At 41.6% G+C, this 12,279-nt stretch overlaps 1 protein-coding gene across 3 annotated transcripts in view; it reads right to left on the reverse strand.

Annotated features, from left to right (window-relative positions):
- The window catches only part of AGPAT4 (1-acylglycerol-3-phosphate O-acyltransferase 4), a 71,450-nt gene that overhangs the window by 6,065 nt on the left and 53,106 nt on the right, over window positions 1–12,279 (reverse strand). For all 3 annotated transcript variants that reach the window (XM_005526926.3, XM_088053712.1, XM_088053711.1), the window contains 3 exons: window positions 10,912–11,014; window positions 9,501–9,576; window positions 3,948–4,146 (listed from right to left, as the gene is read on the reverse strand). In XM_005526926.3, the coding sequence (XP_005526983.1) occupies window positions 3,948–4,146; window positions 9,501–9,576; window positions 10,912–11,014 (378 nt within the window). The remainder of the gene's footprint in view (window positions 1–3,947; window positions 4,147–9,500; window positions 9,577–10,911; window positions 11,015–12,279) is intronic.

Consider the following 12,279-nt stretch of genomic DNA (forward strand, 5'->3'; position numbering starts at 1 on the left):
GGGGTACAAACAGCCAAACTGCTGCACAGCGAGGCATAAGGGGACAGCATTCACAGTATAAAGAAATATCATTGATTTAGGGCTGAGAGAATTTGAGCTGAACCAAGCAGAACTGTACATACATTGGTTATTCACTCTTAGATCTGAGAGTTAGGGTCTGAGGGATTACCATCCTTCCACTCCAGCTCCACAGAGTACAACTCCACAGAGTAGAACATTTTTCTTACAGCTTTTTCCACCTAAACAGCCAGTTACTTACAAGCCAGTCAGTGTTTTACTGGAGAATTATAGTAGAATTTAGATATTAGGATATAGAATAGTAGAATTTAGAATAAATTCTGCTACAATAAGCAGAAACTATCCAAAGGACAAAACAACAATCTAGAAACAATGCAGAGGGTACCAGGTAAAAGGACCTCCTAGTTACCCTGCTCTATCACAAAAGGTTTATTTTGTGCTTATCTGCACCTGTATCAGGTACTGAAACCCACCCTTAAAACCAGCAAAGTACTACAATGGGCTATTAGGGATTGCATTAAAGTTCCTGAATTCTGGAGTATCGGTGCCATAGAAAAAAACCAAACCACTACCCGTGTGCTTCAGTTAGAGTGAGAAAAGGTTTGCTAGGAGCAAGGGGAGAGCAGATTTTGTCATCTGATAAATCCCTCCAGTCTACAAAAAGCTTTCCTTTTACACTGTTAAGCCACCAGGTAGCAATTACCTCTCACTGTAAAGAGAGCTAACACAATCCTCCCAAGCTTTCCTATGGCCTGGCTGTGCTGGGCAGGCAGCTCCAGCTGCCACAGCCTCCAAGCTGTGTTTGTGCCACAAACAGGAGTCACTCTGGAGCCCTTGCCTAAAGCTGGAGACAAACTGCAGAATAAAATGCTGGTTGCTCCTCTGTAGATGGCTGCACCACATCCAGAACATTCATGACAGAGATCCCCCTTAGGATACAGGACACAGTTAGGGGAGAATGGCCTTGCTACAGAAACTCAGCTGTTGGCTACGAAAGTCAGTGTGACAGCTCCAGCTAAGGTTTTTTCCTGCTTCCACAGAAACAGACCAATTATTCCCAACAAGCAGTAACATTGGTTTTAAAGGAGTGTGGCAAAACAAAAACAGACTATAACACACTAAGGTCACTGTTGATTTTTTGGCACATAATGACACATCCAGTTTTAAGTGACCAGGATAAACCAGCTCTGTGTTTTGTTTGGTTTCACTAATGGCTGAGCTTTCTTCCACTCCTGTGCATTCTCTTCCCTCCACAGTTTCACAGAGGCTGCTGCTTGTAAGTGACATCGTCTTTCTCATTCCCTGCTCATCAGCAAAAGGTGGCTGAGTCTGATCAGGCAGCAGCCTCTACCACGGTCCTCCACTGCAGGGCAAATCCCAGGCCACTGCAGGCATTTTGGGATTGGTTCCACCACGAGTGGAATGAGAACTGAGCTGCTGCTGAGCACAGAGGTGCTGCAAAGGCAGCAGAGGGCTGCAAGCTGCACCAGCCCATGGGTGGGGCACCAATGCACATCCCATACCCTCAAGGGGCTCTCTGCTGGGCTTTGGCAGCCTTGGAGCTCACCCAGTGCTGCTGTTCATTCTGGCAGCAGGCTGCTGCTGTAGTCTTCTGGTAGCTCTAGTGTTACAGATAACCTGAGAATAAATCCTTTGGATTATATCACTGCACTGAAGAGATGACTCAAAGCAGCCTGCTTATTAACCTTTCTTTGTGGCTAGAAGCAGAAGAAAGATAAGTGGGAAGTAAGACAGCAAGAAAAGGGAAAAAAAAAAACAAAAAGAAGGTTGTTCTTGCTGTCTATTCTTGGTAGCATCATGGCTTTTTTTCTTTACAGGTTCTTTCACTTCCTGATAGAGAAAAGACATGACCTAGGTCACTAATGTCAAGATTGTATTAGGCTTTGGGTGGAGGATGTGTGGTGTCACTCAGCTCAATTATAAAGGGCTAAGTCCAAAACCATCACAAATGCTACAATACTAAGCAGTAAAGCAGTCAGCCCTGAGGTTGAACTCCAGAAACCCTGAATAATGGTGTGAGGCTCCCTGTGGAGACTACACAAGGCATGAAGCAGTTTGAAATGGCACTCAACCAACCAGTCTGCTGAGTGGAGAAACTGAATTAAAAGGAAAATGCTGAAGGAAAGATGAGAAATTCAAACCATTTTGCAACAGCTACGCTTCAGCGCACCATTAGGCTGTTGTTCCACAATCCAGCACCAAACAGACTATGACAGCATTTCTTCCAACGGCAGAACAAATATCCTCTTGAGCAAATTGCCAGGCAGTAGCATTTGCAATGCTACTCCCTCATCCCACCCACTGCTGTTTACCCACTTTGCACAGGAGCATGGGGGAGGCTGATCCACCCTTCTCTGCAAGTGACAGGGATTTGAACCCATCGCCTCCCATTCCCAGCACAACCCAACCACAGTGCTCATTCTACACTCCCATCCTCTTCACCAGTCAGAGAAGGGGAAGGGGACACTGCTTGTGATTTCCAACAAGTAAGGTGGGTGGAAAAAGGCTTTTAAGTTGTAGTTGCTGCTCCAATGAATTCTTACACATTTTACACAAAGCATTTTGAGGGTAACAAACACCAACAATTTCTCCAGACGAAGACAAGAACTCGGGATTCCCTTCTCTTTTCGTCTACCCTGCCCACATAATATACCAACTATTATTCTGGACTTTATCCTTGCTTGTTTTTTCCTTCCTCTGGCTCAAAGCATCATGAAGGAAATTTCCTGCCTCCATGCACACACAAGTTGTTCCTTCTCTAGTTACCTATATAAGAAGCATCAGCAGGAGCTTAATGCAGCATTTGTTTTGGTGGGCAGTTTCTGAAAAAGAATACTGTGTGCCTACCACATCAAACTCTTCACAGATGGCTAAAAGGATGGTAGTCAGTTAATCCTGGTCAATCTAGCTCAAGATTCAGACTTCTGAGAATGCAAAGAAATGTTATGTGCTAGGAACAATTTCCTGGGTAGAGAGAAAAGATCAACTTCCAAGACAAGAAAATGCTCCACATTTTCCTATCTCCTCTGTGTTGCCATTCTGGACACGGCTTTTTAAGTCAGCTCTATATCCAGCTTCTCTCAGAGTCAGGGAGATTGTGAAGTTCTGTTTCTTTTTCCAAGTTTTTTTGTAATACACACAGATGTGAAGGTGATGAAGTCATAAATACCTGTGATGGTCAATGCAATCACAGAAAGTATTTGCTTAAAAAATGTATGGCTTATTCTGGAATGGAACTCATTCTTCAAACCAGCACTCAATCACAGACACCCAGATATGATGCAATTTGCTAAACTGACCTGGTTCCTGCTTTCATGAAGAACACCAAATAAGATCTACCTCCCTTTCCTTGAGCCAGCTCCTGGTTTTGTTTTTCTTCCAGCTCTTAAATACCATACTAGTTGAAATACGAACCAAGACAGTTCAGAACTGCCACAGGAACTGTAGGAATCACCTGTGACAGTCCATGCCCTGTGCTACATAAATCAGAGTAGATGGCCACAACAGGCTATGCTTAAATCATGAATTCATGGATTACCATTGCTTGACATATCAGAATATAATTAGCCAAAAGCATTCTCAAAGGAATAAATTATTCTTGTGCCTCTTTTCTAAGCATTTAAAGCAGAACACAGCAACACACAAGAAAAGAAAGCCTTTTATAGGCAACCCACTGAGAAGTCACTGTTTGAATTCTACAGAAACAGAAAATTTTGTACACAGCTCCTACAAATAGTACAACTATAAAAAAATTAACAAAAAAAGGAATCTTTTTAGCCTAGTCCAGGCTAGAGTGGACATATTAGATAGATTGCTGAATTCACAAGTCATCTTTATATTTAGCAAATCTCAGTAAATCCTATTGGATAGTTACCCTGTAAGTAATCTTTTGGAATCAGAAAACTTACCTATTATAATGACAAATGCAAAACTAGCCAGTGTCAGTGATGACCCACTGTTGATCATGTTGATGAGCAGCTTGAACAAAGGATATAGCAGCAATAAGGCCCAGAAAAGCCAGTTCAGAAGTGTCCATGGTCGGCGAGGTGGTATTGTAGGGACTGCTGGGTAGGTTCCTGTGCGGTAATACTGTTCCTGGAATGCATCCTAGGAGAACAAAGGAGGGCAACAATTAAATCCCCATCTGCTAACAAACTAGCCATTCCTGGCTTTGATGTTTCTCCTTCTGGAGGCTTGTAACCACAAGGGAAGATCAAAGACCAGCTGATGGCTGGAAAGCTTGTACTTTGAAGTCAATGAACACAGTCAAAAAAAAAAAAAAAAAAAAAAAAAGAAGAAAAATGAAAGAAAAGAATGGGTGAGCATACACTGATGTGTGAATACTTTCTTTCTCCTACACACAGCAGCTTGAAAAATGCCATACCTGGAGAGTACAGCAGCCTAGGAAAACAGGAGGGATGATGGGCTGTACACTCCTGCAGCAATGCAGACATCACTGCTGAACCTCCTGCAGGAGCCACAGCCACTGCACAAGCACTGCAGGTAAGCCAGGGAAGTGTCTGGGCTTCATACTCAGCAGCAACCTCTGTTCCCTCTTGTTTTCTCCAACTGCTGCTCTCAAACATCCCCCACAAACCTGTCAGAAAAGGTGACCAGGCACCACTTTGTCCCACACCCCAAAGAACACCACCCTATCCCTGTCCTTGTCCCACAAATGTAGTCTTGTTCCACCCTGTTCCCATGACACTTGTGGTAGGAAGTTTGGGTGCTGAACCTCCCTGCAGGCAGTTCAGCGAGTAAACAGTACAAAATCTCTCCCTGGCTTTGAGCAAATGACTCGACCTTTGAGTACAATACAAGGAGAAAAATGGGGTGGGGGTCGTTTTTTTCTATTTTGTAGCATCTGTTTCTCAAAGGACAGGAGACTTTGAAATCTGTACCTTCCTCCATAGCCCCCATGAGTGAATAGCATTGCCTTTACTGATCTCATCAACCCAAGACATCAAAAGTGGATGGGGGGAAAAACCCCTTCCCTCCTTGTTCAAAAGCAAAGATTATTAATCTGTTATCTATTAATCTGTGTTACCACAAAAAACTGGTTAATTAATGAAGTCAGCATTAGACTGACATAAAAAAAACACCTTAAATTAATCAGAATGAAGTATGATTTTTCTTTAAAGAAAGGATTTTTGTTTTCTAAAAATTCTAGGAAAGCCAAGACTAATCAACCAAAATACTATTTTATCTACTATGCTATGAATTTACATTTACTTATACTCTGGCTGACACAAACAATTCTTTACTTACTTAATAGCAGCTTGAGCAATTAAAAGCTGTTACCACTTTTTCTATTTCAAAGTGAACATCCAGGCTTTAAGGGATTATGCAGTAACTAAAGTATAACTAAAGCACTGTCTTTATTGAGACTACAAAAATTGTGTTTTACTCATGTGAGCTGGATTGTAGTGGGATCACTGTGACCAATTACTGAGCCACCTTAACAGAGTTCAGAGCATATGAAGTTTTCTTCATAGCGCAGTGAAGACTGCTCTATAACACATCATCAGTAAACTGAGTTTACTACATACAGTTAGGTTTCCAAATACTGGTATTACCCAGGAAAAGTGAAGAATTCCCGACTGTTGCTGGCATTGCCATTAGAGGGCCTGCTACTACAGAGAGCAGGACAGGCTCGCTTGAAACAAGCACAGCAGGGTTTTCTTTGTTGGTTCTGCACGGCATGAGGGGCAGCAAAACCAGAGCACACCTCACTGAGAGGCTTGAGGCAGATGGAAAACAAACACAAAAGGCAAAACAATGTCAAGGCCAACAGCTCTGCTGCATTTCCCACTGTTGTGGGGAACTGTTCTTCAGTTACGGTTCCTTACCCTTAAATAAATTCATTCACCTGCAAAAGGCACCTACGGGTTCATCTGTCTTGAAAGCTTTTGCAAGGGTGCCTATGATACCCAGCAACAAGTCAGGCTTTAAACAGGTAATACACCTCACCATTTCCCAAAATCGCCTCACTCACATTAGGTTCCTTTCATTCCTCTGCCTACAGAGCTTCTTTTCAGTTTGTAGTAAATTCCATCCACGCAGGTATCACATTCCAATGTGGAAACATGCTCCCTCTATTGCCCCCACCAAATTTAAGTTACTTCAGACAGTGGAGGGGTAATGCAGTGAGGGGAAATCAGGGAACTTCCAACTCCTTGTGAAAGGCTAACTGGATTTCTCCTTCCTGTTCCCACCAGGAGATCTGATGGCAGAGGTATGCCACTGCCCCTCTGTGAGGAAGCACACAAAGAATGAGTATCCAAAAATATATTCTTTGTTCCCAAACACTGGAGAGTTCTGCACACTTCAGTCAGGCGTTGCTGATTTCCTAGGACTTTTCTGTATATATATTTTCAGGCCTTATTTTCCAAGCTTCTCTTACAAGCAAGAAGAATTAGAAGCTTGCTCTCTTTCTAATGGAAATTAAGATTTCCAAGCAGAACTTCTACTTCAGGCACTGAGGCTATAAGGAGGTAAAAAAAGAAAACAAACATGCAAGGCCTAGCAGAATTATGACTACTACATATTACCTCTTCAGACCTGGCAAAAAGATCCTCAACCTAGTCCTTGTTGAAGTCAAAGGGAGCCTTTCTAGCAATGGCAGTTAAAAAAAAAATAAAATAAATAAAAAGAAAAGGCAATGAAAAGGCAGCCCAAATTGAACTTCTGTCATAATTTGGAACTAACTGATACAGTGCTGGCCATTTGTGAAGGGACAAAAATCTACCCCTGGTGAAGAAGAAGCATGTGGACATGGTACATACTGTAAGCCTAGAAAAGGAATGAGAACAGTGTTTGTTTTAGAGCAGCAGCACAATGCTGCTGTTTATCTGGCAGGACTCTCTGCAACTGCCTTTGTAGCAGTGACCAAGCCAAAAAATGAAGTGGTAAGTAGCAAGAACATAAACACGACAGGCTCCCAGAGAGAAGTATTTCAGATTGAGATACATGTAAGTGAAATCAGAAAAGGAGGTAAAAAGCAATGGAATAAACTTTTCTCAAAGACCCTCACCCCTTTACTAATGTCAATATAGGAAAATAAATTAATAATAATAATAAAATAAATCATGTCCCTCTAAGCCCAGTAACAGCTGATTTCATTACTCATTCCAACAGCTCTGCAATCCTGATCATCTTGTGTGCACAGGCCTTGACCTCAGCACCTGTGGCACTCTCCAGCCACTAAATCATGGTACTACAGCATAATTTTCAGAAACTACTGAAAAATTATTAAACTTATTGAGAATAAGCAAGAGCACAGTGAACCATAATGTGTGTTTAAAAAGGGTCTCTGCTTTCCAGCAGCGTGCACATTTTGTCTTTGAAACAGCAAGTGAAGTGCTGCAACCAAAACAGAGAAAGCAGGGATGAGTGTGTATCTTGTAATGAGTTACTGCCCTTTGAATAAAAATCTTTTACATTATATCATAAATATTTTCTGACTCTGAAGATGATCTGAAACAGAATTTTTGGAAACAGCATCTGGGCAGCACTGATGTTTGTAATCTGACCTAAGAGCCTATTATCTTTTTAAGATGCAGGGCAGAAAGTTGAAATAAAATTCTATTTTTACCCTGCAGGTGGGCTTTCTTCATCTCAGAACTCTGGAAGTTGTCCCTGCTCTATATTCTGCCAGGCTGATTTTACAAAGACATGGGCTTCAGTAAACCAGGAATGACTGCAATGAAATAAGTTTCACTAAAGTAAAACAAATGGAGAAAGAGAAACATGCTGCCTTCAGAGAAAAACTAAAATCATCACCAAAAATCCCAAACCAAAACACAAACAAACAACCCCCCCCAGCCTTAATCAATCAAAACCATTCACATAACCAAAAAAGGTTTTAGTGGAACGGAAAACTGAACACACCATACTTCACTCCCAGATGCAAAACCTTACTCCTATACTTATATAGGAGACTACAGACTTAACCAACCAGCAAATGAAGTTTGCTGTTTGTCACGAGGAGTTTGTCATGAGGAACAGATATGAAGAATACTATGATATATTGTACAATATAATATTATGAAGGATAGATGTACACTCTGTTTGCACTAGAAGCAACCGAGCATTTGCCAAAGAGGGAATAGCAGAAAAATCTTGGAGTGAATTACTGTAACTATGTAATAAAGGGTTCAATAAAACAATCACCACATTCACACTTATGTTCCTGTCTTGCAAACATCTGAATATCTGAATAGTTCTCAGAGACATGAAGCAGGGCTACAACATCATAGTAGCAGAAAGTGGACTTCTGCAATGTTGAACAAAGGACCATTTGCATGTACATGGGCCCGTGGTAACACCCTGATGTTCTGCAAAGGTGCTGGGGGGTGTTAGGGGCACAAACTATGAGAAGGGGGATCAGAGGCAAAGGCAGTAGACTTAAAAGTGAGGTCTCAAGACACATTTACTTCCCACATTCCTGTAAGCAAGCTGCTTAGAGGAGCTAAGGAATTACACCAGAAAGAGCCATGGTTTGAAACTGAGAACAGCCAGGGTACTGTTGATACAGAAATGCTAATGTGGTGTCCTGAGAAGAGCATGACAAATGGCATAGCAGAATTTTGCTGTCCCAGTGAGAGGAAATCAAGAGCATAGCTATATTCTATAATTTCTAAATCCCAAGCACTGTTGCATTCCAGTGTGAATACATAATTGATCAAGGTATTGAAGCAAAGTGAGCTGCCAGGCCCTCATGCCGTGCGTACCTGTGACTCCCACTAACTGAGTTGGGAGTGCTGTGTGCATTCAAAAAGCACATCCCCCAACAACTATCTCCAGTATTCATAAAAACAGCCCAGAAGAAACAGACTCTGTAAGACTTGAAGGATTCATATGAAAGCATTTGCAAAGAAAAAACTGGGCATCTACAAACACAATCATTATTATTCTCTCCCCATCCTATGAAATTAGGAATCTTAAATGCATGCCATCTATACCCACAGTGTGAAAACAATTTATCAGCCAGTCCTTCTAATGCTGGATGTCTGCCTTGGTAAAAAAGGCAGGGTAAAGCAAGGGACAAAAATTCTAATACACTAAAGAAAATATCTTACTTAGCACACAAATTTACTCCTTTATTTAGAAGGTGTCTTCCAGGGGAAGGGAGTCTTTCTACCAATCAGAAGGCAGTAAGGCAATTTTGATTTTTGTATCTTCATGCAACTTTCTAAAGAAGAGGCTTAAAACTGCTCTAGAAAGGCTTGCTTAAGCTTTCTTCCTGTTGCTCTATGTAGAAAATGAAAGCCATCATGACTGGCACCACAAGATCAGTTTGTATATAGAGAAACACAGCACTTACCCTGAAAACCAGACAAACCAACTCACCCCAAGCCTCCAAACTAGGACACTACACATGCACACTGTAAAGGTCTACTAGCACTATAAATGATTGAGCACTAGTGGCTCACAAGTGCTGTCTTGACAAAAAAACCAACCTTTTCTTGATATAGTTTGTGGAGCCAGGTAGAACATTCCTGCTCATCTTCTGGGATATCCTCTAGTGGAATCCGCCTGCCAATGGTAAAAAAGAGAAATTGAAGAATATTGAATACTTTGACTTTCATGAACAGCACTTGCATTATACAGACAGATTATCTGACAGGAGACTCACTACATTTTTCATTTTTTTTTAACTTGTGCAACACCTATAGCACTTCAGCAAGTAAATACAGAGGAGATTTTTAAGAAATCTGTGATAGTCCCCAACTAATCGCCAAAACAAATTTAGTCATGAGGTTTACCCTGCCTGTAACAGCGTTTTAGTGTGGGCAAGCAGCTACCCTGAGCTGTGAAAAGCAATTCCCATGCTATGCCAGACTGACTTGCAGGAGGCTGGAATGGTGCAAAGGGAGACCCAGCAAGAGGAATGCCTCTGCTCTGCTGGAGCTGACATCCACAGGCAGGGCTCTGTGAATGCCATCCAGCCAGGCCATGTACACCAAACACAGGACACCAGGCTGAGCTACCACGTGGAAAGAGGAGTCAAGAGAAACTTTCTTTTTACCCCTGGATAAAAAAAATTCTGAAAAAAAACTTTTTCAAACAGGCAGAAAAGGAGAAATAGAAAGAAAAGGCCACCCTATTCCACTTCATGTTGCTATCTAGGATAAAGCAATTGGACCAGCTCACTGGTCCACAACAGCTCTTGAGGGGTTATGATGAACTCCTGCTCACTTACAGCATCAATTCTAGACTCCTATGCTTCAACTCTAAATCATCACATGCCCTGAGTGCCTATAGCACAGCAGCTGCTGGTAGAACCTCACCTGGGAATTGGCTCTTTCCCATTAAGATCATGGGAAGCCATTAGGGTGTTCACAATTCACAGGGACCTTAATGGTAGTATTGGACCAGGTAGTATTTTTTTTCATTAAACAACCCTTTCTTGGTAGGGAGGGTGCAGCTGTCAAATACATCAACAATGACACCACCAGGTGGGGAAGTCCTGAGTCTGACCTCCAACAGAGGAACTGGAACTATCTCTGGAACTCCTGTGTCAGAGACAGGTTTAAAGCAACTCCACCTGAACACTCAGATTTTTGTTTGGTACTCTGGTTGAATGAATGAAAAGAGGCCCCAGTGCTGCTGAGCTGACAGACACACAAATAAAAAAATAACCAACAAAAAGTTCTGTAGACATTTATGGGCTCCTCACGTATTTATAATCACAGAGCTTTACCAAAAACACTTCCCAAATCACACAAATTTTTATCTGAAGTTCTGTGAACAAAGGTTGGTAGAGATCTGCCTTCCATTACCTCCTTGAAAACATTCCCTTATTTGACCAGGTGTGATTTCAAGTACACGCTCTTGCTAAAAAGGAAAATTAAAATATGGATTACTTGCCTTACGTATAAATCTGCGTGATATTTCTTTCCATTTAGAACTCCCAGCAATGTTGGATTTTCATTATTTCTAAAATTAAGGGTAGAATCATAGACTGCAGAAACTACAAGAAGAAAAACAGGTCATATGTTTACTGTAGTAAAACAGTGGAAATAAGACAAGGAGAATATTTAAGTAAATCATCAGCAACAGCACCACAATTCGAGCTGTCACCTAGGTAAAAATGACAATGGAATATTTAACATGCAGGTTTTCAGAAGCCAAATGACCAGGGACTCTTTCAGGAACTGCACCAGAAGAATGGAAAGATTTGCTCTCCATCCACCCTTGTCTCCTTCCTCATCAGGTGCAGAATGAGGGAACACAGTTACAGCTTCTGACAGAATTCACCTAGGACTTTCCTAGGAGTCAAATGGTTGCAGAACTGTTACCTTTTTCAGTTCACTGTGAATCAACAACTACCCCCCTAAACCTGAGGAAACAACCAGGCAGATACACATTTTATAAACAATGAACAACATATACTGTTTGACTAAGAATAGGTGAAGTGTGTGTGTGAGAGAGACCTCCTGCAGCAGGAGGGCTTAATGCAGCCATAAATGGCTGGGGTCCAAAGCAGCCCTTGGTTCATGTCCATTGCTTGGTAACTCAGGCACGTCCTCTAGGGCAAAGGCAGAGAGAGAATGACACACCACATCTTGTGTGAGCTGGCTGCTGCTATGAAGACATGCAGATGTGAGAAACAGAACACAAAAGTTCTGCTGAACAAAACTGCAGCCAAACTTCCAGCACTGAGAAAACTGTGCAGCTCAGGACTGAGCTGGAACAGAAAAAACATTTGCAAAGGCTGATGGCAGATAAACTAAAACAGCAGTAACAAGCAGTTGCTACAGAAAAAGCATTCACTGTTTAGAACCACATTAAGTGTTGCAAAAAAGTTTATTTGAACACATCCTTAGATACACTATTTTCCTGATGTCACAAATTACCAGAGAACAATTCATTTTCCTGACACTGAAATCAGTTGTGCATCATGGTATGAACTCTTCAGGGGAATGACAGCCCTTAAAACTTTGCAGCCAAAAAACTTTCCTATTTTTGTCACAAAAGTGACTAAGAAGCATTTTCATGCATAGCCTGTTTCATTTTAGGCTTTCTGCTCTAGAGTTTTGCAATAATTAATAAAAATACATGTGAACCTTAATTGTGAGACCTCTCGACCCACCTAAGACTTTTATTACACAGGAGAGATTTGCTCTTGGTTTTGAAACCTCTCTAGCTATGAGAGATAAAATATGGTTTGGTCTCAGCATTCAGCTCCCAGAAACTCACCACATCATTTGTTACTGCAAAACTGAATACATAGTG

The sequence above is a fragment of the Pseudopodoces humilis genome, chromosome 3 (assembly GCF_049639895.1).
Source record: "Pseudopodoces humilis isolate 2021_Gansu_Grassland_sample_001 chromosome 3, ASM4963989v1, whole genome shotgun sequence".
In the NCBI taxonomy this organism is placed as follows: domain Eukaryota; kingdom Metazoa; phylum Chordata; class Aves; order Passeriformes; family Paridae; genus Pseudopodoces; species Pseudopodoces humilis.